Consider the following 25,972-nt stretch of genomic DNA (forward strand, 5'->3'; position numbering starts at 1 on the left):
TATCGATTTATTATTATTATTATTATTATTATTATTGAATGACGTGTGTGTCCTCTGCTGTGTCAGGTCAGCAGTATGAGCTCATTACCATATTAAGAGCCATTCCTTGTGTATTATATTTAATTCTCTTCAGGGTAAAAGCTCAGGGACAAACTGTGGATCACAGTTGAACATATACGTCGTGTATAAATACTAACATGTGTTTTGATCATTGTAATTTATAACATGCAGATGTGATGAATGAAGAAAACACTTCATACATGTGAATGTTGTAACTGTAATCTCATGACTCTGTTTTATTGAACATTATTGCTATTGTGTTAAAAAATAAAAAAAGTTAATGATTTAAAAAGAGTGGAGTGTGATTGTGGTCATAGTTCAAAGGTCAAAGGTCAGGGTCTCTGTGTCCCAGTGATCCCAGTTCTTCCAGCTGTTGTTCCTGAGCACTTTCCAGATCTTCAATCCTCCGTCTCAGCAGAGACAGTTCCCTCTGATTCTGTTCTATCTGCAGTGAACAGAAGAGACCACAGTTATTACGGTCACACATCAAAGATTTCTCACCTCAAATTATCTTAAAACTGCGTTCAGGGACAGAAAAATATTTATTTCAGATGAGGAACGGCCACTGTTTCAATGTTATTCAGCTGTAACAACAACAACAACAACAACAACAGTCTTTCTTTCTCGGACGCCATTGCTCACTGTAGCCTGAAGCACAACAACCTTGCGTAGCGACCCCTACTGATCGGGCAGGAAATTGCAGTGCGTAGCCGTCACCACAACGGAGAACTACGAGGGCTGGAGGCATCTCCCTGGTTACGCAGTCAGAAGTATAATGTGGCCTTAACTCGTCTCACTAAAACCCAACGTTGTCGTCTTTAGATGAGAAAAGAGCACAACGTAGGCTAAGCTGTGCTCACAGCGCCCTCTGCTGGACAATACTTTTCACGAGCAGAAATCCAGATAAAGTTAGACAGCATTACCTTAACCAAACTGTACCATTCAACTCAATGGAAACAAAGCTGTTGTTGAATTGACTGTTTCAAAGTAAACTGACTGTTGCAGCCTCATACACTTAGAAACAGACTGACCTGAGGGTCCATCATAATGTAAGGTATAAAGTATGAAATGATCAGACGAGCTTCTGTGTAATAATCAATTCATCTTGGTTCAGCTGCTCCACTAATGCGTTGTTTGTGTCGGGATTTACAGAGTCTGACATCATCACTACACTGACCTGTTTTCACAGCGGTGAACCTCGTGAAACCTGTGGTGGCTGAAGGAACGACCCCCACAAATACGTGTGTTTCATATGGTTTTTGTCAGCGCGTACATTTAAGTGGTGTACGTGATGCTTCCTGTTTCTGTGGGTGGAGCATCAGTGTGTGTGTGTGTGTGTGTGTGTGCTGTGTTTACCGGGATGTTGGATAACGGCCTCTCAGTCCCAGCCTGGAGGAACGGGTTAGGTGAGGAGGTCAGGAAGGCAGGATGACCAGCGCTGAAAGGAACTTGGCCGCCCAGTAGGAGGCGCTGAAACTCATTGTGTCGCTGCTGCAGCTCTTTGAGTCGTCTCCTGAGCTCAGCTTGTTCTTTAGAGAAGGCTGGTCATAAATCATCAAGTCATAAATTAAGCAGAAATACAGGCAGAAATGTTGTCTTACCTTTGCCGTTTATCAAAACAAGTTATTTCCACTGGAACAAAACCACTTCTAATGAAGAACTACACTTCCCAGCATGCTTTGGGGACTATTTCCCAGCCTGATTGGTGACGGGCGAACGTCTGTCAAATCCTTTTGACATGCTGACGGCGTGACTTGCACGCATTTGGAGGGCGGAGTCTGATTCTATTGGTTACAAGGATTAAAACGAGCTGTCAATCACTCACATTGGTCAGAGCTATGGCGCTGCCTAACTGTAGACGTTGCAGTCACCGAGTTGTCTTTACGCTCTAGAGCGCACACACATATATGTATATATGCAAGTCTTTTTTAGACCAATAGTGACATGTATGCACGGATGGTGTCAGACTGTGCCAAACAGAGAACGCCTCGACATCTCTTTACTAAAACCTCTGTCATTTTACTCTGCTTCACTTCAGCACAGCTCATGTCCACATGTTACATGACCTCCATGTGTTTTTAAGCTCCTACTGAAAAAATCCTTGATTTCTGCTGTGTTCCATCTGCATTTACTCTGACACAGTGGCAAAGTGTTCTCTTTATTTTCATACCAAGATAATCCACATAGAGCTTGAAACTGCAGAGATTTACTCTGTTTAGTTTGGGCATGTCATTGTCGGTCAGGGAAGAAGAGGTTAACATGATTCTTTCATTCATACGACGACAGCTGATGTTCTTACTTCTTGGCTGCAGCAACGGCCAGTTCCAGTTCCTCTATCTTTGCCTTCAGTAACTGGATTTTATCCTGAAGTCTCTTCTCTTTGTCCTCAGTCTGGGTTTTCCTCTGCACAACACAGACAGTTTGTAGACATGTGAAACTGACATGAGCCACTTATGGTCAGTTCAGCTTCTGCACACACATGTAGAAGAGCCACATGTGGTCAAAAATAAGAATACTGCCACTATTATAATAGAAACAGTGATATAAAGATGACTCCCCAGATGCATACCCACAGAACCTAAAACAAAGTTAAAACACCGATGGATCAAACAGCAGGAGCAGAAAAAAAACGTCACCACACACACATTGAAAAGCGTCACCGGAGCATCAGCGCGATTATGTAAACAGGTATCAGCTGGACAGCGGAGAATCTACAGATTCAAACGGTACGACCAAGATTCACGGATCTAGCCCCAAAATAAGAGCAAAACAACAACTGACCTTCAAGAAATACAAGCAGAAATATTGTCTTACCTTTGCTGTTTATCAAAACAAGTTATTTCCACCGGAACAAAACCACTTCTAATGAAGAACTACACTTCCCAGCATGCTTTGGGAACAAATCCTGGTCTAATTGATCATTACAGAACGACATTAGATCGTTCTGATTAGAGAAGGGCGACTGTCCGCACAAATGCGTCATATGCATTTATGTCCTTTTGACTCGCTAATGAAGTGATTGACGTGCATTTGGAGACCGGGTCTGATTCTACTGGTTCAGAGGTTTAAAACGAGCTGTCAATCACCCTAATTGACCAAGGTAAGCCAGAGCTATGGCGCTGCGTAACAGATATAATTAACCTTTTGTTCTCTTAACTCAGTGACCAGTCAAAACATTCGTATGATTGGTCAGGTGGCATAGTTTATGGTGCATGGAATTAGTCTGCATTTCCTGGACCTTGAGTTAGAAAATGGTCTGACCTCTGACCTACAGCCGTTGTCTCATGTGTGATGTGCTGATATGAAAGCGTGTGTAGGCAGCAGCAGCATCATTACCTTCTTCTGAGCCACCGCTGCTCTCTGCAGCTTCTCTTTGACCTGAGAATATTTCTGCTGCAGCTCAGATATTCGCTCCTGCAGCCCGTGTTTCTCCTCTAACCACTCCACCTGACGGCTCTCCAACATTCTGAAAAAACAAACATACTGGGGTTTGTTAAGTCATACTGTATATGTTGTGTTAGATTTAACTGAAGAGCGACGTACCTCTCTGCTTCATGCTGACTCTTCTCACTCTGAACTCGGCTCGACTTCAGCTCATCCTTGACTTTATCCAGTGTTTGTCGGAGGCGCTGGTTCGTCTCCAGCAGGTCACTTTCAGAGTGTGACAGTGTCCCAAGTTGGACACCAAGCTCTTCCTTCTTCTGTTGAGTCAAACAAAATCTCAGGTCAGAGCTTAAAGCAGGAAAAACAGTGTCTACAAACAATACTTTGGGAAAGTGTCGTAGCCTTATTACAGTCTCCTTGTTCATCGTCATCTTCTTGTGTTTGAAGACTCAACTCACTTTGTAGTTTTCTTTCCTTAGTTAGCCTAGATTGGTTCATTGTATCTCTGTGATTGTATACATTGTAACATGGACTTGTATGAATAAAGCTTTATTCAAACATAAATAAAAGGATTCACTCCATCTGTTGTGGGTGTATTTTACAGCACCTGGCATTTATAAATGGTTGATTGATTTAGTAATGGTGGTTCACTTTGAGTTGCCCTGTGTATGAATAGTGCTATACAAATAAACTTGCCCTGCCTTCTACTGTAAATAAATGTATTATTTACAGTATAAATCACTTCATTCCTGATGTGTTTGTGTTGATCTGACCTGCTGCAGCTCAGTGACCTCAGCTTTCAGCCTCTCCAGATCCTCCAGCTGTGAGCTCTGCTGCTGAACTCTGCTTCTGTGAATCAGATAAAAACAGTACATGAATGACACCATGCAGAGAAGTCTTTTTTTATTTTTTGCACAAATGGGGATAAAATATCTTCTGTACTGCGCTGCTACAAAACAGGAGAAACAAAGAGCTCACAGTGTGTTGATTAAGTCTTTATCTGTTTATTGTGTAGGTTGACCTCTGTGTGTGTGTGTGTGTAAACAGGAACTGAGGTAAAGAGGCTGCAATAGTAATAGAGATGCCATTTATAATAACATAAGCACAGAGAAGTGATGGCTCACATATAACATCATCTCACACCCTCCATGGTCTTCTTTCAGTTCCATTTGCCTGTGAACAAACTGACCTCAGGTTGTGCACTTCTCTGCGAGCAGACTCTTCGCCCTGCTGAGCACTACGGACACGATCCTCCCACTCCTCCTTCTGGGCATGATCTGCAGCATCCTGCAGCGCCCTCTGCTGCTCCAGTGTGGCGAGACGGTTCTCCAACTCCAACCTCACAACATAGACCAGAGGAAAACACATGCGATGCTTATTTCTACAACAAAAATAGGTCGAAAGGGGGTGATTTATTCTATAATGATGAATTGTAATCAGGGTTCATACGTTAATGAAAAACCTGGAAAAGTTTTGGAAATTGAAAATTCATTTTCTAGGTCCTTGAAAAGTTAATGAAAAACTACATTTCCTGTAAAGTTTTGGAAAAGTCATGGAAATATTGCATGGATAATATTTTGGATGCGTAAAACACAACAAAATGATGTAATGTGCAATTACAATTTAAAAACAAGCAGGTCAACGGCGCCGTGCTTAGCGACCCTCCAGTCCTCACATGGATTTTCAGATGCTCTATTCAACGACAAAATCCCAGAAAAGTGTAGTTAACGAGTGCGATATGATTTAACTGCTTCTATTCAAATAAGGCGTACGGAGACGATCATTCAGTCCTGGCGTGTGGGTTTCGCTGGCTAACACACAAAAGCTAACGGAGAAGCTAAAAACACAAGGCACACTTCCGGGGGCGTTCTCACAGTGGCTGCAAGTGTTTACTGCAGGCGTGAACCAAAACGTGAACAACAAAAAAGCCCTTACAGAATACAACCACTTCCTCTCTTTTAAACATTACTTAAAGCATTACTCAAATAATAATTCAAATCAATAAGTATGAAAGAAAGTTACAACAGAGCGGCTTTTTAAGGAGAGCTTTAAACTTTGGCTGCTGAAAGACGCAGACCACGGACAAGCAGAATGCTGATAATGAAAGACGTGTCGCGACAAACTGCACATGCTTTTTTATTTGACGAAAGTGTTAACCACTTCTTTCCTGACCCTCTTTTTGGAGTCCCTGCTCTAAAATGACATGCCCAAACTAAATAGAGTAAACCTCTGCAGTTACAAGCTCTATGTGGATTATCTTGATATCAAAATAAAAGATAACACTTGTGAGATTCCACCAGAGGTGTAAGTTTCACTGTAGATGCCACTGTGTCAGAGTAAATGTACATGGAACACAGCATAACTGAAGGATTTTTTTTCTCTCGCCTAAAAAAATATTGCATTTTAAAGCAAATATCACCTTTAAAATATGCAGCAGGAGCTTAAAAACACATGGAGGTCATGCAACAACATGTGGACAAGAACATTAATGCATATGACGCATTTGTGCGGACATTCGCCCTTCTCTAATCAGAACGATCTAATGTCACTCTGACCCGGATTTGTTCCCAAAAGCATGCTGGTAAGTGTAGTTCTTCATTAGAAGCGGTTTTGTTCCGGTGGAAATAACTTGTTTTGATAAAAAGCAAAGGTAAGACAACATTTCTGCTTGTATTTCTTGAAAGTCAGTTGTTGTTTTGCTCTTATTTTGGGGCTGGATCCGTGAATCTTGGTCGTAGAGTGATAAAAAAATGGTACCGCTGGAATCGGTAGATCCTTCGCTGTCCAGTCGACACGTGGTTTTTTTGTTTACATAATCACGCTGATGCTCCGGTGCCGCTTTTCAATGAGTGCGCTGAGACGTTTTTTTTCCGCTCCTGCTGTTTGATCCATCGGTGTTTTAACTGTGATGAACCGTGAACATAAGAAAGGTTTATATGAGCTTTTAGCCGAGTTTCTGACCTTTCTGTGGGTATGCAGCATGTCTGTGTTTGTTAAAGTTAGACACTGTTTTATGATGCTTTTGTCGCTGCGTCTGACGCTGTGCTTTATAAATAAACTTGACTTGACATTAGGGAAAAACATGATTATTCTGTCACTGTTGCTATGTAAAGGCCTTCAGTCTGACATGAATAGTTTGTGATGAAAAACAGCCTAACCTCCTCCAGTTTGTTGAACCTCTCTCTGAGTGGAGCCTCCATCTCTTGCTGCACCTGAGCTCGAAGCAGCTCCAGTCGCTGAGGGGTCATCACCTATTCAGCAAACACAACCGCAAACAGAAAGACTTTGTTTGAAAAGGTGTAACTTTGAAAATAAATGAATTCATCTGTTTATTAATCTAATGTTTTGGACGGTTGCTTCTCCTGATCATAGCGTACCTGCAGTCGAAACTCCTCCAGCTCTCTGGACTTGTCCAGCATCTCTGTTTGCAGCTCAGCGTACATCAGCTGCAGCTTCTCCTGCTGAGTCTGCCGGTCGCTCAGCAGGCGTTTCAGTTCCATCTGTGCCTGCGTGAAGTCGTCCTGCAGACTGTGGACAAACAAAAGCTAAACGTCATTTAATGTCTACACCTCAAATCTGTGAGAGTTGGGGGCAGAATACTGTTCACATTTTTCAAAGCAGGCTCAAGCTTCACCTTCATCTGGCTGTAATTTCTTTATATTATAGTCTGCTTTACTCTTTTTCTTCTTCTTTACTTAATCAGCTCATTGATATCTTCTGACTGTTTGTTTTTGTCACTTAACAGTATATTTTGATTGCCTTAAGTAAAAATATATCTTAATAACTTTTACGCCTTCACTTTAAACTTATTTTATTCTTTAGTGTTACTTTTTAATTATAATACAGTATTCTACTCGTCACTCCAACATCTTTTAGCTTTGTCCCATAGATACACAAAAAGAAACTCATGAAAAATATATTCATTGAATTGTACGTGGCTTTACCTTTTGTGTTCAGCCTTTTACGTCTCATAGTTGGTCCTGTGGTTTTCACCGTTCATCCTCTCATCAATAAGCATTTTCTGCAGCTCCATCTCCGCTCCCCCCAGCCCAGCAGACAGCCCCAACAACGCTGCAGACCTCCCCATCCCAGGCTCCAGGGTGGGGATATATACTCTGCCGACTGGCCGAGGGTGGACGAGGTCATCTCACCTTTACAGACAAGGGTCGGAGACGGGCGATAAAGAAAACACAGAAAAACACATGCATGTGTAGGCTCTATAAATGGTTGTGAGTCCTCAGAGAGAAAGACTAACTGTGTGTGTGTGTAATAGTGAAGAAGATGAAGTCAGACACTGTTGACCGTTGGTAACTATGGTGGCTTTGAGAAGAGTCCCCAGCTACTCTCAGCCTCTCAGTCGTCAAGAGACGACTCTCAGTCATTGTCAAGTGATTAGCTCTGTGGCTGCTCCATGTTGTGCTTCATTAAATCGTTCACACTTACACTGCAGCCAAGCCATGCACCTAGCGCCTGGTTTGAGGATCAAAAGCCTTTATTTTTTGTTTCTTCTTCTTCTTCTTCTTCATTCCTCTTTCTACACTTGGTTCTGCACTTTAGAGAAACATCTGAAAAACAACAACAACACAGAGAGTGTTTGGTCGGTGATGGTGTTCGTAAACTGCTGATACTGCTCACGATGCCTTTAAATCAACCAAGAGCGACCTTAGATGTTCAGCTACGAGCAGAAGCGGATTTGAATGTGGCGCTCTGTGGACCGCGACTTCAAATATCAAGTAGCCTGTTAGCTACTTCCATGCGCCCGTAAAAATTCAAAGTTCGTTATATTGAACTCATTTACCTTTTCAAACCCATGACTTATTTCTTCACAGCGAGTTGCCCGCTTTCCTAGCGAACGCTAGCAACAGGTTAATTAGTGCAAAATACTACAAGCTGATGGATCTTGGCAATCTTTTCCCAGAATGCATTTCTTCTTCCTCGTTTTATCTCACGGCGGTTTGCATCCATGTGCAAATGCATTACCGCCCCCTTGCGCTCTGGAGTGTGAACACACACTCTTACATTATATACAGTATTTCCTCAGTTCTATCCAGTCTTATAAAAAAATATAATAACTATAAAATAATAAAGTCATTACTATTCTGACTTGTTCTCTCTCCTCATTTCCATGACTCCCTTTAAAGTTCAACTCTTAATCCCCTTATTTGCTCAGTCCTCTCACACAGTGCTGTCTGATGCTTCCCCACTAATGTCAGTGATTTATTCTAATATTATTATTATTATATTATATAGCTGTCCTGTTTACCCTGATGTTGTTCTGTATTTGATAGAAATGCCTCCCTCTGTCCTCTCTCTCCACCTCTTTGATTTACCTCCAGATGATGATCTTAATACAGTGGCCCTGAGGTGCAAAACGCAAATCACAAAACACAAACGCAAATCAAAAAACACAAACGCAAATCAAAAAACACAAACGCAAATCAAAAAACACAAACGCAAATCAAAAACACAAAAACATTAATTCAAAACGGAAACACAAATCACACAACGCAAACACAAAAGCAGAAAACACGAAAACATTAACTCACAACACAAAAGCAGAAAACACAAACACATTACAGTAAATATAAATGTCATCAAATATAAATATCATCATTTGATGTTGTTATTGGGGTCCAAGTCAAAGTGCAGAGAACCCTTCTCATTATTATTTTTCCTTGAGAATAATTTGCCAATTTAAGGGCCTAAACATGCCCGAAAATATGTTAAAGTGGTTTGGTAAATTGGAAATGGGAGGGGAAAATTAAATAACTCATTTAATAGGTGATTTCATAATGTATTTCACATATGTGAACGGAAACTGGTACACGTGTTAATGAGGCCAGGACACAGGACACAACTGCCTTTTTTTGTGGCAATTTTGGTGATTATTATTATTATTCCATGTCACTATGTGTATCTTTGAGGGGTTATCATGCATGAAAGCTCTTGGAAGTTTGGACAGAGTGAAAATGTGGTAGTGGCATATTGTTCTGACTTGTGCATAGCCCCAGGGCTCTATACTGCCCCCAAAATTGGGTCATGGCCAGACCATGTCCTCAGATTGGGATGAAACTCAGTTAATTGATTGTTCTCAATCCAAAGTTTTCTAATTTTCCTTTGTTTGTTTGTTTTAGTTCGAGATACTACGATATGTTTCATAAAAGATCTCACTTTGATATTAGTCTTGCACTTATTTTGGTCTTTGTATTTATTTATTCTGATTTATTGATTACTTAGGACTTCAGTAGTATTTAATTATCATCCTCTGTGGCGACCCCTAAAGAGGGAGAAGCCAAGAGGAAAAGAAAAAATATATATCATATCATTTTGCCTCTGATGTTTCCTCCTCATTTACAAAGTGCTGTAAACATAATACATTTTATGTAAATGCAACACCAGGCTTCTCAGTTATGGTCATGTGTTTCTGTTTAATGCTGTGTTGTGTGACTTTGTTAATGTGTACATGTGGGCCTTGGGAATTCCAAAGTTTGGGAAGCTGTATTAGTGGAAACACATCTCAGAATCCGAGACAACACATGTTGCATAAATGAATATGTGCCATGTGCAGACAGATGATTTGTAGCTCACTACATTTTTCCTCTGAGGACGCACAGTCTTTGTCAGGGAAAAGTTTCTCTCCAAAACACATTCTAGTATTTTGCTTTAAAGTACCAGTAACATAACGTAAGCTTCATTTGAGAAGGTGGTGCAGTAGCTGACCCTCTTGCCACACTTGTTTTACATGACATTTAAAGGTGCATTGTGTAATAAATTTAAAGCAACTGGCCATAAAATCCTCCTCATATGTCACAGAGACTCAGGAATAATGTTCATATAACAAACTGAACTCACCAACAACAACAGTACAGAGAAAATATTTCCATTAAAAAAATATATTTTGCAGACTGCAAATCATATTTATGTTTTGAAATCATGTTTTGGCATGTGGCGCCACCTACCGCCGTCTACCAATCATTGCAGTCATATCCTTAACATTTCTTTTTTTTTTTCATATGACAAAACAGTAGAATTGCCGATTTTTATAGCAAGCAATGTTTATTAAAAAAAACTTATCTACTACAAGAACTACACATAGAATCATATAAGGCCTATTTGATTAAACTACTATTGCTATTACTGTACAATATTGTACCAAAAAAAAGAGTGTACCTCTGTAATGTACAACATTGTATATACAAAGTACATCTGAACACAGGATTCTCCAGTAATACAGAGACAACTATAAATAGATTTTGACATTACAGTCTTTCCTTTTTTAGTTCTGCTATTTTCAAATGGACACAAAAATGCATATTTAACAATATTCAACTCTGACAAATCATCCCCCCCACACACACACACACACACAGTTAGTCCACACACAAGCAAAGTTGTTCAAGTGCATGATGATTGATTCGAGATCGCAGAGGGTCCCAGCTCCTCTCGACAGCACAGGCCCGGGACACAACACACACACCAACCACATCCAAATGCATGTGTGAGTGTGAGCTTGTTAAACCACAAACACTTACACAGTCACAGTCCCTCCAGTTGTCATGATGAGGTAAGAGTAACACAAATATACCAGGTAATACACAACAGTATACAGAGATTAAAAAAAATAAAAATAAAACATCATTGAACATTTATAATTCATTTCCTGGTAGAGAGAGCAAAATGAGATAATCAGTGTAATATTAGTCCGATACTTTCTCAAGAAAGTGAAATACAATGGGATAAAAAGGCTTTATTCAGTTCACCCTGAATGGTTTATCTCCACATTTGAAGTTAGTATTTAATAAATCATTAAATTATTCCATAATCCATTACCAGAACTAATTTTGCAAAGGTACACATTATCAAATACTCTTCGGAAAATAAAAAAGAAGAGAAAAGTCTGTTTAAGGTCCTTATAGTTAGGTTTCCTCATTGTGTCTCTACTTAAAGCTGGCCTGTCACTGGTCTTACAGCAGTGACTGAAGATATTTCATGTATCCCTGCAGGCGTTTTTTTTTTTTTTTTTTTTTTTTTTTCAATATCTGATCACAAAAAACACAATGCATATTCACTCAGGCTACTGTTGCTCAGTCCGCAGCATAGGAGGCGTGTCTTCCTGTGTACTGCTGATGAGTGTGGCAAGGCTGGGTGTAAAGTATACTCTACATCACATGTGTCAAACTCATGGCCCCGAGATAATAATAAGTGATGTCTTTCCCTCCTGCACACATCAAGTTTACCTCGCCGGTAAACGACAAAAAACGATTAAATGTGGACTTTAAAAACACAGAGCCAGAACCAGAGGGGGGTTTTAAGGGGGCCCAGGCCCTCATTTTGTATTTTGCTCCCTCATTTAGCCTAAAACATCTGACAAAAATATTGTGCTGTTCTACTGAAATACAGCAAAGGAAATCCAAGTCAATTAGGGTGTGGGGGGGGAAATCAATACAGTGAAATATTGCGATATTTTGCATTGCGATATTATATTGCTTTTGAGACACCAAGTATTGATTTTTATACATTTTTAACTGATGATACAAATAAACCATTGTGGATTAGCATGAAACGAATCAATTGATTTTTCACTCTCACTAGATATGTTGTACAAGTGCATTGCAAATACTTCATGATAATATGGTCTCACGGAGTCTCTGGTGATTCCCACCCTTAGCTTTCACTAATATCTGAGCATGACACATCTTTAATTTCAAATTTGATCTGTGATTTCCTTCTATAAAACTTGCTTTACGCTGTATTTTATGTTATCACCTGGCCCTCAACTTAGACACAGTTTTCAATGGGGCCCCTCTGTGTTTGAGTTTGACAACCCTGCTCTACGTCCATGCATGCTCAAACAGACACACAGAGAGAGAGAGAGAGAGAGAGAGAGAGAGAGAGAGAGAGAGCGCTACACAGTTCTATGTTTTCTCATTAAAAGATTCTGACCATTAATAAACAACCTGGGGAAAGAATAAAGTAATTATTAAAAGCTAATCTTGCACACTGGATGAGGTGGTTGGTTGTGCTACTGAAATGCACACAGGAGAATCCTCAGCTCCACTTCTGATTATTAAACATACATACACACCATTAGAATAATAAAACCTTTTTTTGACTTAAGTACAGTATATATTTAAAGGAGCAAGCTGTGTTTTTTTTGTTTGTTTGAAGTTGTTGTGTAGCTGGTACTACAGTGATGCAATCAGCCAGCTCACCATTCGGCCAGCATGCAAGGAAAACCTGAAAAAGGGCGTTTTAGCTGCCACAAAACACCACCACCGCCGCCACCACCACCTCACACCGTTTAGAAAACACATGTATGTGTGCATGTGTACAGTCCAACATTACATATTAAATTGCTGGGTTTCAGTGGTCCCCTACGCACATAACAGAGCTGCAGGAGAGAAGCAGTAGATGCTTCAAGCTACTATCTGTTTGTTTTTTTTATTGCTAAATATGGATTTAGAATTACTGTTGGCCATTGGAAAACTAACTGTTATTATGCTCCTGTTGTGGTACTAGTACTGAACAGCAATTTTAAAAACAATATCACCAACATATCAAACACTGAAGCAAATGATAAAATAAAGCTCTTGATCACATGACTTACACTGATATTTGGCCCAGTTTTCTTTCATCACCCAATGAGTCCACTTTTTAGGGTCCTCCACTTCTGCAGCAGCAGCAGAAAGTCAGCGAATTAAATTTTCACACAGAGCTAAAGAGAATTAAGCATTTCACAGTCTATTCTTAGGGATCAAACAATCCCTTCCAGTCCACTAGTCATGTGGGTCATCAAAAAAGAAAGAGAAAAGAAACCGTCATAGTTTCTACTATACAAAAATCAAACAGTGCTTTTTGTTCCTCACATAGATCTGTGTGTAATGGTGAGTAACACACTCTTGCAAACCCACTCAAACACAATTCCAAAGATCACAAACGAGCTCCAGGTGCTGCAGGTGTCCATCCTGAGTACTGTTCCGTTATAAAAGGTTTTTAAAATCCAGTGATCACTGGAATCTCTGTGATGGCAAAGAAAAAAAAGAAGACGACACTTCATGACAGCTCAAAGCTGCCAGGAGACGCTCTAAAGGGAACATGGCCTCTTCAGAATGTCACCTGCACACCAAGAAGTGAATGCTACACACAGGTAAAGGGTTATGTGAAACAAGTGCTTCTTACACCTGGGAGAAGAGTTTTGTGTTGTTCAGATGTAGGGGTCTATTAAGCCGGACAGGATTTGTCGTTAGACTGGGGAGGAGGTGGAGGAGGAGGAGGAGGAGGAGCATGAGGGAGAGAGTGTGTGTGGCCAGGAGGTGGAGGTGGAGGCGTAGGGGGAACAGTGGAGGTTGGGGAACCCATCGCTGGACTGCCACCTCCTCCGCCCTTTGGGAAAACCACCGGCTTGGGCCTTGTTGCTGGCGGGCGCAGCTCTCTAAAGGAAGGTACAGAGGAGGAGAGAGGAGAGGAGGACAGGGAGGGAGATGTGGCAGAGGGCAGCGGGCTGCGTTGTTGGCTCTTGGCCGGGCGGAAGGAGGAGGGTACGTCGCTGGCAGAGGAGGCGCTGCGCTGAAGTGGGTGAGCGTGCGAGGAGCCGCTCTCACTGTCCCGCAAAAGACGGGAGTGGAGTGGACTGGAGGGCTCTGAGGCTCCCCCTCCTCCACCTCCACCACCCATATATTTCAACTGCTCCAGTGTATCCAGAACCACATCAGGGGCGTGTGTATGTTTGGAAGAGCCGTGTCTCTCTGACTTACTGAGCTCAGTCAGTGCGGAACTCATCACCGCCTCGATGTCCTGCAACAGAGAGACACATAGGCCTTGTTTAGACTGCAGCCCAAATCGGATTTGTAAACACATCTGATCTTCCTGAACAACTGTTCATATATTACAAGTCATCAGATCAGATCTGCGCATGTCCATATTGACATAGTCTGGTCTCGTCTTCCACCTGGATTTCTATAGTCGCAGCCCCGGAAAAACTAGTAGTGTAAACAAAATAAATAAAATGTATTATGTAAAAACCTCTTTTACCTTTGTCACCTGAAAGCAGCATTTCTATGTTGACCATTCAACAGACTACAGTGTGTCTAGGTGTCAGGTGCTGGACCACTATGTTTAGGTATTTCAACAGAAGGGAAGCTGTTTCCCTGGAAATTTTATGGCAGAAAATTTGAAAAAATGTGTATCTGTATCACGCTTAGCAAACTAAGGATGAAGCTTGTCGAGGCCTGTCAATCATCTGAGGGGCCCTGGGATTAGCAGGAAATGAAGGGGGAATATGTGTGTGTTGTCTTTGAGGGATTTCACAGTGTATGGACTGAAAAGAAGAAGTCTACGTTCATCAAGCAGTGCAGGGCACAAACTTTAGGTGCCGTCGTAACAAACAAGGGCACATTGGCTCGTTTACATTTACATGAATATAACTTCTTTCTTGCACAAAGTTCAAGAACTTTCAGTGACCCATTTCTATTTAAGGCAGTTTTCCAAAACTTTCCTTGACGGACCTTGAAGAAAAAATTCGAATTCACAAACTTTGAAGGATATCAAGGACCTGTGGGAACCCTGAACAGAAATATGCCTGCCCTTGTCTGAAATTACCTTCAATTCCCAGGAAATACATCTTATTTTTGGGAAAAATATTAATCCCTATTTGGACAACTACGCAAAAAACTGTTTATTGACACCGAACTGTGCCACCTAGTGCAAGCCAAGCTAAAATAAAAACACCAGCATATTAAATGATGCCTGACCTGTGAGCTGTGCTCCACCTGGGCTATAACCTCCGGGTCCAGCGGTCTGTGGTTACTGAAGCTCTTGGAGCGCCCTGCTGTTGTTGTTTTCTTTAGCTGTGGACTCTCCACCTAAATATTCAATAATGGCCAAGATGAATTAGCAGTTACACATTCATTTCCTGAATGTATAGTTAGAAGAAGTTACAGTACCTTGGTCTTCAGAGAGGAGTGGCGAGTGACTGAGTTGAGGATGCTGTGAGCGCTGACGGGTCGTTTGTCTCCGCTTTCTTTGATCAGAGCCCCCCCGACAGGAAGAGACGCTGTTCTCCCTCCTCCACTGGCTCCTGGACTGGTGCCGTCACTTTCGGAGCCCCGGAAAGTTCTTCTGATGTTCGCAGACTCGGGACGTTTCCTCATCCTGAAGGAGATAAGTATTTAACTTAGTGCATCAAAAACCAAACAAGAACGTTAACTTAATTGGTTACTGTGAGAGGAAACTGGTACACACTTGTTGAGGTTGGCCAGGTAGATGTCAGCCACATGAGCTCCAGTGGGAGAGGGAGCACTGCCCCTAGTGGAGACTCTTTCCTCCAGCAGATCCCTGGAGTCCACATCAGGCTTGGGACTTCCCCGTCCCCCGTCAAACCTGAAATAATCAGTCTGTACTTAACACATCATTGCTAGAAAAGGCACAAATAAAGTATAGAAAACACATACACTACAAAGGGATTCCTGTATTAGCACACCTGGCTATTATCATTTTTATTACCATATTTTAGTCCTGTATAACAGTTTACACTTTTTATGTGGAGCAGCATTTGAGCCTCATGCACTTGTGTGCATGCAAAACACTCCGCTCAGCATGAATAGGATGGCTGAACATGACAAGGAAGTTCAAGTTTTATGATTGTATCATGACAACTTGACTTCCTTAACTACGGGAATTTCCAGTGAAGTGTGAGATCATTCCTATGGACGTTTTATTTTTATTCTTGCTGTTGTTATAAAAGGCTTTTTTGCCAAGAATAATTATTTCCCAAAATTGTGTAGCAGAGGTGGTCTGCTGCCAATAACTTATGCCATCACTGCATTTACAGTACTGGAGTTTATAATAATAATAATGCTGTCTGCTAACATTGATTTGATTCTTCTGTGAAGGCCATCAGTCAAAGTATCAGTATTGAGAGTCAAGAAAGAAGTCCTATAGAAGCCTCTTTAATGAGAGTCCAGTTGCTAACTACATAGCATTAAAACAAAACTTTGAAAGTCTGTAGCGCCCCCTACAGATTTGGAGTACATATTTTTTTAACATTACCAATGGTCTACCCTTTATTCTCACCCTGCCTCCACCTCTCCTGGCAGAGCCGACGAACACAAATCATGAAGTCGTTTTTCTCTCATATTTTTTCTCTCTGTTGAATATGTTAGTTAAATCGGAGATAAACACCTCTGACTTTTTCCTCACTTTTTCAAGCATTTTAAGACAACATTCCCTTACTTTCTCTTCTCTGTCTTTGACAAAATTGGTCAGAATTTGCAAGTCTGGTTTTTTTGGGTTTTCTCTACATAGCTCCCCCTACAGTTTAGAGTGAGAATACTCTTGGCCATGTACAGCATGTCCATGCTGGATGGACGGTGTCCTATTTGCATGCTTCTGTGTTTTAGAATTCTCGCCTTTCAAAAAAAAGCCAGTCCCATGTTAAATTGTGTGTGGCCCCTCGCTCTGTGAGACATTCACTTCCTCTTCCTCTTTTCCTCCAACAACAGTTTGCTCTGTTTCTAAAATAATGCTATTGCTGCCTTGCCATGAAGCAATTTGTGTTTCTCTGAAGATCTCCTGATTAAGAGGACTCTGGGTCGACGGCCTTGATGTCACAAGTCTGGTTTTCTGCCAATATTAGTATACAAATCCTGCATAGCTCCTCTTTAAATCAATGATAATGTTCCCTGTACATTAACATGACTGATTAGAACAAATCTTACACATCTTGCACCAAAATATACTGGTGTGGCACCAATCCATCCACTCCATTGTGCCGTCCCTCCCACCAGTCATCAGAAGCTCGCTGATACAGGAGCAGAGAGGCTCCCTTCTTGAAGGACAGCTCCCGACTAGTACGTCCAGAGTAGTCGAACCGAGCGACGGCTTCGATCGGGTCGGACTCTGAAATAGTCAAGGAGCCTGAGATTCAGAGGATGGTGGACAGAGAGGCAGAGGGTAGCGACAAACAAGAGAGAGAGAGAGAGAAAAAAGAGGTGGAGAAGATGGGGAGCCAGATTAATGCATAGCAGGTTAGTGCTGCTGTTATCTGGTGAATAAGCAAAGGTTAAACAAATGCTGAGCCGTAACAAAGCAACACAATAAGGATATTGAGAGCAGGGTGTGAGCTGGATTTAAAAGGTAAAAGCCAGAGTAACCGGTGAGGAAAGCGTGGTAAAAGTGTGTGTGTCATTCACCATCTTCACTGTTGTGGATGACAGAGACAGCGTCAGGAGCAGGCTCTTCCACCAGGGGGGGCTCACAGTGGGGACTGTCACTGCAGTGGACACAGAGAGTAAATCATATCATGAAACACAGAAGCAGAAGTTTCTGTCTGCCAACATACTGATGATTTGATCTCTTTTACCTCTGTATCTTTGATCGATCAGATTTAGTGACTTATAACTCATTATAACACAGATAACTCTGATCTCTGCTCACCACTTCCTTTCCTAAATGTGTCAGGAAACTATGATGGCCCAAAGAGGATGTTATTCTTCTTCATTTCCATAGCAAAAAAGTCAAAAGTCAAAGCCAAACGTGCCAAATGTCACACAGACCCTTGTGTTACAGTTGCAAAGTATTACAGTTTTTCTCCATTGGTTTGGCTCATTTCTTGAAACAGAAATTACATTCTCAAAACAACATGGACAAATCTCCAAACCACTTCGCAATTGTCCACAACAGAATTGCATTTCTCATTCATTTATCAAATTGCAATTGTCTTAGTACATCTTTGCAAATGATTAAGTACTTGTAGCACACAGTTAGCCTTCATTTAGCACAGTTTCCAAGTTAATAGATCTTGTTGATCTAAACTGATTGTCGAAGTCTCAGTCTAATGGTTGTTCTTTGCAAAACATGTCAGCATCATTTCATTGTGTAAGTCATCACTTGCACAATAGTCTGTTCAATTGTCAAAATGAGTCAAGAGTCCTTATTGTCTTGCTGCTGTAACACTGGAAATTTCCCCACTGCGGGACGAATAAAGGACTATCTTATCTTATCTTATCTTAAGAATATAATACCATGAATACCATATATGAATCTCTTGGAACATTTGAAAAAATATATCATAATTGACACATTCTTTGCTGGCAAAGTTCTATTTTTCAATTCAATTACACAGAAGCTCCTCATTTTCTTGGACCACCTTCATTCTGATTTGATCCCTGAAAATGAGAGGTCTGGTTGGGCCTCACCTACCAAAGTATGCACTTGTGTGGGACAATGTGAATTTCCACCATGGCCTGCTCATCAGATCCTGGTTCACTACTCATCCAAGGATGGTCATGGTGTTCCTTCCACCTTACTCTCCTTTCCTCATTCCTATTGAGGAGTTTTTCTCCGCTTGCTGGGAGAAAGTGTATGAGCATCAGGCTCAAAATCAGAGGTCCCTGCTCCATGTGATGATATTACAAGAGATCAGTGCAGGGGATGGTTGTGACATGCACATTGTTTCTTTCCTCATTGCATCACAAGGGAGAATATACTCTGTGATGTGGACGAGAATCTGTGGCCAGACAGACAGCAGCATGTGGACGGCCAGGGGGTCGAGGGTGAGGACAGAAATGTCCTCAAGAAATGTTAGTTTTCAATCTCCAGCTTTATTTTGTTTATGTGTTTATATGACAGTATATTGTATATATACTATATATATTTTTACGCTGATGTATGGATGTTAGTTTATATCTGTGAATAAAAATGGTTACAATTTCCTCAGCAGTATGAGTGCAATGTGTGATGTCAAACCTTGGATGGCACTCTTACCATAAAATCCTAAAAAATCAGTATTCTACACAATTGTATTATGTTAGCAAGAAAAAAAAACTAGTACAGTAACCATTGAAGGACTGGGCTAAGACTGAGAGGTGGACATGAGGGATATTTCAATGGTCCTCTGACGTAATGACAAAACATCTAAACATTTTGACTTGCAGTGCTTACACAATGCCAAAGGGACAATGCATTTTGTGGGCACTGACTATTTATATGAGAAAGAAATTTAGTTTTAACACATAAGTGAACTGTTTTGGGAGAGATATGAGCTTTTGCAGGTGAACCATGGTGTTGTGCTTAACCATCCAGGTTATTTTGTCAAAAGCACCAAGAGCGTGGAGAACGTCCGGTCTGGTTCGAGAAATGAGCCAAACCAATTGAGAAGGATCTCTTGCATTATGGTGACACTGACTATTTATATGGGAAAGGAATTTAGTTTTGAAGCATGAATGAACAGTTTTGGGAAAGATATGAGCTTTTGCAGGTGAACTATGGTGTTGTGTTGTGCTGTACTGTAAGACTGTTGTGCCAAACAATCTTAGAGTTCTGAGAATGTAATTTCGGTTTCAAGAAATGAGCCAAACCAATGGAGAAAAACTGTAACAGAAACGTTTCTGGAATATAATAAAATAAAGTATGTTAATGTCCTGTACGACAAAACAGATTTTATTGTATAATCAATTATGTAAGAAAAAATGCTGTTGTTGCAGTGCTGAAGTATGTCATTACAACTGGGGATTTTACTGTCTTAAGCTCTGCCTCTGCAAAAATGCAGATTGTGTTTTATTGAAAACAATATGTGTCCAACCATGGTCACAAGTCTACCAAGGAACATTGAGTTATTTACAGATTCTGAAAGTGTGATTTCTAAGCTTTCCAACAATGTCCAACACAGATATGGCCATTAGAATGTAGACACCCCTCAAACGGCTTTAGGGAGAATTTTAGCCATAAAGATTTACACCTTCTGAGAGCCAAGAGACAGAATCATCACATTTACATAGAACAACCCCCTCCTGGTCTAAACTGTCAGTGAAACCACACCCACACAGATACTATTGTTGTGAGCTACACTGCTACACAGAACAATACATATACAATACATGAAAAACTGGACATAGTATTCTCTTTATTATTTTAACGCGGAACTCAACCGGAAGTTCCTATTAACGCTGTTTTTTAGTGTGTATCGGCGTCATTACCTTGTTTATGAAGCCCTGAAGGTTCTAAACAAACAGTTCAGTCACTGCTGAGAACGCTGTGTTTATTGTAATCTCAGGCTCAGAGAGATCTCTGAAAATCCCGTAATAGTCACGTAAACAGCAGTTCTCCTGAACAGCAGATCGTCCTGCTCCAGGCACTAGTCCGAGCACATCCGGTTGCTTACATTGAACCACAGAAGAAGAATAACGTCCGTTGTGGAGGTGTTTCACGAGCGTCAGTGTCTTCTGACTCTGGGTCTGACTCTGGGTCAAAGGTCGTCAAAGTGACTGAGGCGGGGAGTCGTGAAGAAGCTATTTTTAAACACTGTTAAAACAATGTTTTGATAATGAGTAGCAGTGTATCCACTGTTCCAGAGGGGGGAGCTGTGCTTCTGAGAGCGGGTGTGCTGAATAGTACTGGCCAATCACAAGACTCTGTCTTCTGGGGGTCAGAGTTCACTCTGAAACATCGCGGCTGACGAACAGCGTCAGAAAAGAGGATTTTAATCGGCTCGTTTACAGCAACTAGGAGGTTTTTGACCATAAAAACAAGCTAATGTATGTAAGTAGACCTCCATAACTAACATATATGTGCAACAGGACCACTCTGTGTGAGCTTTAAAGCAATTATACTCTTAAAACAAACCCAGCTAAGTGTTACACACTGGACCTTTAACTGTGGATACATTCTTGCACAGACGTCAGGGTTCAACAAAGCCCAGCCATGCCAGTGTGACAACACTTTCCATCTATGCTTTCTTCAGTTGAGACTGAGCTTGTCCTTTCATGTTACTTCCAGCCTAAACAGCTGCTCTGACTGGCAGTAATCATAATAACGGTTGCCAAGACTTGTTATTACAGTAAAATTGAAATGTGGCCATCATGTGCTTTGTGGTGTGTTTGTGTGTGTGTGTGTGTTGCGCATTCTGTGTTCCCCACAGGCCGACGTGGTCAGGAGGAGGTACGTTAATCTTCTATGTGATGGAGGGTAAGCTGATCCTTGTGGCCTCCTGACCCTGAGCAGACAAGTTGAGCCCCCATCACTCCACAACAACCCCGAATCAACCACCTGCCCCCCTCCTCACCTTTCTACAAGCTTTGTAGTTCATACCCCACGTCCCGTATCACTCCTCAAACCCCCCCCCCCCCTCTTATGCAGCACATACACCTTCTCTTCCCCAGCTCTCACCAGAATTCATCTCCATGTCCAGGGAAGGTATAGATGGGGCCCTGCAGGTCGTGCAGTCCAGGGAAGATGCTGTCATGGTGGATGATGATGGTCTTAATCAGCTCGTTGACGTGAGCCTGGCAAGAGACCTGGTCATGGCCCTCTGGGACAGACATCAGAGTGGGACCAAAACAGATGGCCAGGTTGTAGGGGTCCATCATGTTCTCCTCACTGTACTGAGACAGACTGAGAGAGAGGGAGAGCACAAGGGTGGGTGTGGTGATGGACAGTCTCTGACCATGCGTCTCAGTTTCTGTGTCTCAAAACGAGCTTTATGGGAATATTTGTTGTACAGACGCTCCTCAATTTTCAGGTCTCCTACATTCTCTTTAGTCTTTCACTCCCTTTTCTGAAATGTCATGGACTCACTGGACAATATAGGCTGTGTGTGCGTTCTTGTTTATGTTGCTTTTTTGGCACAAACACTGACCTTATCAGGACCAGAGGTCCTCAAGTAGACCAAAACCCAACATTTCGGATGAACTGGTTACGTTTAGGGCTCAGACTTGAATTGTGTTTAGGTTCAGCTTAGGGTTAGACATTGACTGGTTATGGTTTAAGTGAGAGATATTGTTTGTTTAGGCTGTCTAAGAGAATGGAATTAAATACAGAGCAAGAATAGCTGCACAATACTGTGTAAGTAAATTAACTCGATGTGTATTGCCTTTTAACAAAAACCAAAACTGCCCTAAAACACACATTTGGGAAAAACATTTCAAATAAGTGTGACAAAGGTCCTCTTCATGTGCGTCACTATTTGGACTCCCTGTCCTCATGGTTGTACAAAAACATCTTTCTGTCAGTGCCAGTTCTTTTTGTGGAGTTTGTCCATGTCTCATTAAAGAGCTTGGGTTTGTGGTTAAAGTGAAGACCACTGGGACCCTGTTTGTGGTGCTGGACAGTGCAAATAAACTTGAATTTATGTGGGAAATCAAACTAGTTCTCAAGAAGGAAAGCTTCCTGTTCAGTGCCACAGTGGTAAAATGTTCTTTGGACTTTAATTAGGGTGATTTTCCACAAAGATTTGGTCTGAGAAGGCCAAAGATAGATCTTCTGACCTCATTGTAGTGATTATTATAGATCTTTTGTGTGTATGTGTTCTTGTATTTTGGATTTTCTGGCATACAGTGACCTTGTCAGGACCATAGTCATCATGGAGACCAAAACCTGGTCCTAATGAGGCAGAACCTAATTTTTGAAGAGCTGATTAAGTTCAGGGCTAAGATTTGGATTGTGGTCAGTTCAGGTCAGGGTTAATCATTAACTGGTTATGGTCTAGGTTACGTTTGAGGCTTTGTTTAGGCTGTCCAAAATAATATAAATCAATGCAGGGTCCTTAAAGGGATAGCTGACCAAACCTGTGTGTGTGGGTTTTTCTGTACTTTTATTGTTCTTGGAAATTTTCTGTCATAAAGAGTAACCTTGTCAGGACCAGTAGTCATCATGGAGGCCAAGACCTGGTCTTAATGAGGAAGGTCCTCATTTTTCAGGAACTGGTTAAATTTAGGTCTCAGATTTGGATTGTGGTTATGGTTAAGATAAGGGATAAGGCTTTTTAGGTTTCAATTGGAATCTTAAAAAAATCAATGATTGAAAAATGACAAAATGTTTATTTTTGGACACTAGGTCAAGCTTTTGTAATGCATTTCATTCTGTTGTGCGTCATTTGATACAATAATAATAGAGGTGGTGCATTTGTAGTGTATTGTAACTGATAATAGTTTGTTATTGTGTGTAGACTAATGTATACACAGGTATACAGTGCTAACCTGACCCTAGAGACTGATGCGGGTTAGATGTTTAACTTACTAATTGTTGCTCTCTGAACGAGACTTGACAGAAATTATTCTGTTATTATCCTGATAATTATTATCTACATCATTTGTTTGGAGTATGTTTCCTGAGATTGTCACAGTTTTGCGGGTTTAATTGTGCGGTTGTTTCTGACAACACACTGTGGCTTTTGTTGTCCAGCTGCTGCTGTGTTATTGTCAAGCTCTCTTTTGTTAATTTGAACCATTTTCTTCTCATCAATTCTCCAGTTTTTCACCACTTTTGAATCTACAACAAATAAACAGGTGTGTGTATGTGTGTGTGCCACCTGCTACTCACTGGTGGAGAAAGGCAAACAGGTATCTCATGATGATGAGTGTTTTGCTTGGCAGAGATTGCAGAACTTTCTTAATGTGGACTGCCCTCTCCTGGAGGCTCTCCATTGCTGAAAAACGACACGACCGTGACACCATAAGGATTATTTTTCAACCAACAAACGCACAAAAAACAACAACAAAAAGATGCCACACATACAGACACAGGATATGAGGTCATGAAAGACTTCTTTAGGGAAGAGGGCGTGGTCCAGTCCTCTAAAGTAGAGCTTCAAGACACCGGCAATGGAATCCATGTCGTGGTCATTCTCATCCCCTGCCAGGGGGTCCTCACCTGCAACACGGAAAATAAGCACAACGTCAACTCTTTATCTTCAAAATCATGCTTGTGTTTCCTGTTTGATCAAATACCTCTCTCAAATGCATTCTTGATGTCATTGACTTCCACCTGAGAGCCCGACACTCTGAAGATGCCCTCATGCTGCAGACCTACACGCACACATCAACACAGGACCTGTCATGATTTATTATTTATTGGCAATTTCCTCATTGCTGTTGTATAAAGATAAGAAGTTCCGGTAAAAAAAAAAATCCCCAGTTTATTTTTAAGCCAGAACCAATCACTCTTGTCACAACAAGGCAACCAATCAGCACGCGGGAGGAGCCCGGTGCTAAACCTATCACTTCTATGGAGAATTTCACTCACCATGGCGACTGATGAAGCGGATGCAACTCTCAACCATCTGAGGAATGGTCTCACCCGTGTCCTAAAATAAGGGGAGATGAATTATTCGATGCTGCTGGTGGTGAGGGGAGAAAAACACAGCACATGTCTTGTCAGGGGGATTTACACACATGGCTGTGCATGCACACGCATCGACGCACACATTTTGGAGAATGAGTATCAGACATGGGCGAGAGAGAGGGTGGGCACAGTACCCAGCTGTTGCTAGGAGACAGCTCTTTTCCCTTTTTCCTTTGTTTGCAGTTTCCATAAATCTCTCGGAGGTGAGGCTGTGAAATGTATGTTAGATACTGTGTGTGGATGTTGCTGTCAACTGCGCTTTTGTTTTCTCTGTACATTAAAACTTGATAATAATTTGAAATGAACAGTAGATTTCTCTGTGAAATGAGAGACTAAAAAAATACAAAGCACCCACAAGAGGGAGCCACAAACATGAGACGCTCCAGCTGAGCATCTTCTTTTAATCACTTGTTATTTTCAGTTTGCATGACTGTACGCACAGACAGACTTTGAAGTACATTGAGTATTGGGTTAAATCAATCTGTGGAATGGTGTGATGATCGTAACCAAACTGCTGCTTAGCCTCTAGATAACCCATGCATCCTGTGGGCGGGGGATACTGTGTGAAAACATGTGGCTCGAGTTAAAAAACAAAGTGCTCCAGCTAAGCAGCTCTTCTCAGCTTCAACTGAGAGACTCACAGCCACTCAGAAACAAAGTTATGACAGATAATTACCTGCTTCCGTAAGGCTGAGTTTCTCCGTCCACTGCACAGCAGGAGAGAGGACAGAGTGAGAGAGAGAGAGAGACAGAGAGAGAGAAACAGCACCCTGTCATTATGTCTCCAGAGAAAGTCTATTTATGCTCACAACTCTGGTAATGCTCCATTTGTACTCTCGGTGACATGTGCACATGTTTTGAAAAAAATCTATAAACATTGAGAGGGAAAATAATAACCCTCGTTGCCAAGAAATCAAACTTAGATGCTGCTATGGTATATGCAAGTGTTTTGTGCATGTGTGTGTGTGTGTTTATTTCCTCCCTTTGCCACACCTACCTGGCAAGGCAACAGTCAGTCTTCTGACCTAAAAGAGGGAGAAACAGGAAGAAGGGGAGGGGAGAGAGGGGGAGGGAACAAGGGTATGACAGGAAAAGACGGAGTAAGACATGAGGCAGTTATAGTAAAAACACGGGGAAATGACTTCAGATGCAAACTTCCCACTGACACTGTGCACAACTTAGGAAAGGCTTTTCCTGCAAGCTTGTGGAAACAGACTCCCTCAGCACACACGTGAATGCACAGCTGCAGCCACACATGGTCACCATGACCTAACCCTCCTTACACACGGCTCGTCCTCATTAGATGTATTGAACTCATTCTGCTTCACTGCTTGAGTTCTGATGTGTCCTGATAGTCCCTGACCTGCCTCTGGGCAACAGACCTTTCCTGAATCCACGCACACGCACACGCACA

General features: G+C 41.5%; 1 protein-coding gene and 1 pseudogene across 2 annotated transcripts in view; both read right to left on the reverse strand.

Moving 5' to 3' along the window:
* Positions 1-385: 385 nt before the first annotated feature.
* On the reverse strand, positions 386-7,590 carry LOC310925708 (centrosomal protein of 83 kDa-like; annotated as a pseudogene). Its single transcript has 10 exons — positions 7,389-7,590; positions 6,822-6,972; positions 6,595-6,695; positions 4,634-4,825; positions 4,218-4,293; positions 3,604-3,761; positions 3,397-3,526; positions 2,360-2,463; positions 1,417-1,606; positions 386-505 (listed from the first exon to the last, which is right to left on the reverse strand). The product of its transcript is annotated as a centrosomal protein of 83 kDa-like (transcript).
* Positions 7,591-12,694: 5,104 nt separating this feature from the next.
* srgap2 (SLIT-ROBO Rho GTPase activating protein 2) overlaps positions 12,695-25,972 on the reverse strand; it is a 71,305-nt gene continuing 58,027 nt past the window's right edge. The window contains exons 11-23 of the mRNA XM_083887925.1: positions 25,556-25,583; positions 25,235-25,265; positions 24,460-24,520; positions 24,165-24,242; positions 23,953-24,087; positions 23,758-23,863; positions 21,607-21,831; positions 17,634-17,713; positions 17,160-17,340; positions 15,685-15,822; positions 15,387-15,594; positions 15,195-15,305; positions 12,695-14,238 (exon numbers count right to left, since the gene is read on the reverse strand). Of these exons, the coding sequence (XP_083744051.1) occupies positions 13,666-14,238; positions 15,195-15,305; positions 15,387-15,594; positions 15,685-15,822; positions 17,160-17,340; positions 17,634-17,713; positions 21,607-21,831; positions 23,758-23,863; positions 23,953-24,087; positions 24,165-24,242; positions 24,460-24,520; positions 25,235-25,265; positions 25,556-25,583 (1,955 nt within the window). The 3' untranslated portion in view covers positions 12,695-13,665. The remainder of the gene's footprint in view (positions 14,239-15,194; positions 15,306-15,386; positions 15,595-15,684; positions 15,823-17,159; positions 17,341-17,633; positions 17,714-21,606; positions 21,832-23,757; positions 23,864-23,952; positions 24,088-24,164; positions 24,243-24,459; positions 24,521-25,234; positions 25,266-25,555; positions 25,584-25,972) is intronic.

Source organism: Microchirus variegatus (assembly GCF_963457635.1).
Source record: "Microchirus variegatus genome assembly, chromosome: 4".
Lineage (NCBI taxonomy): Eukaryota > Metazoa > Chordata > Actinopteri > Pleuronectiformes > Soleidae > Microchirus > Microchirus variegatus.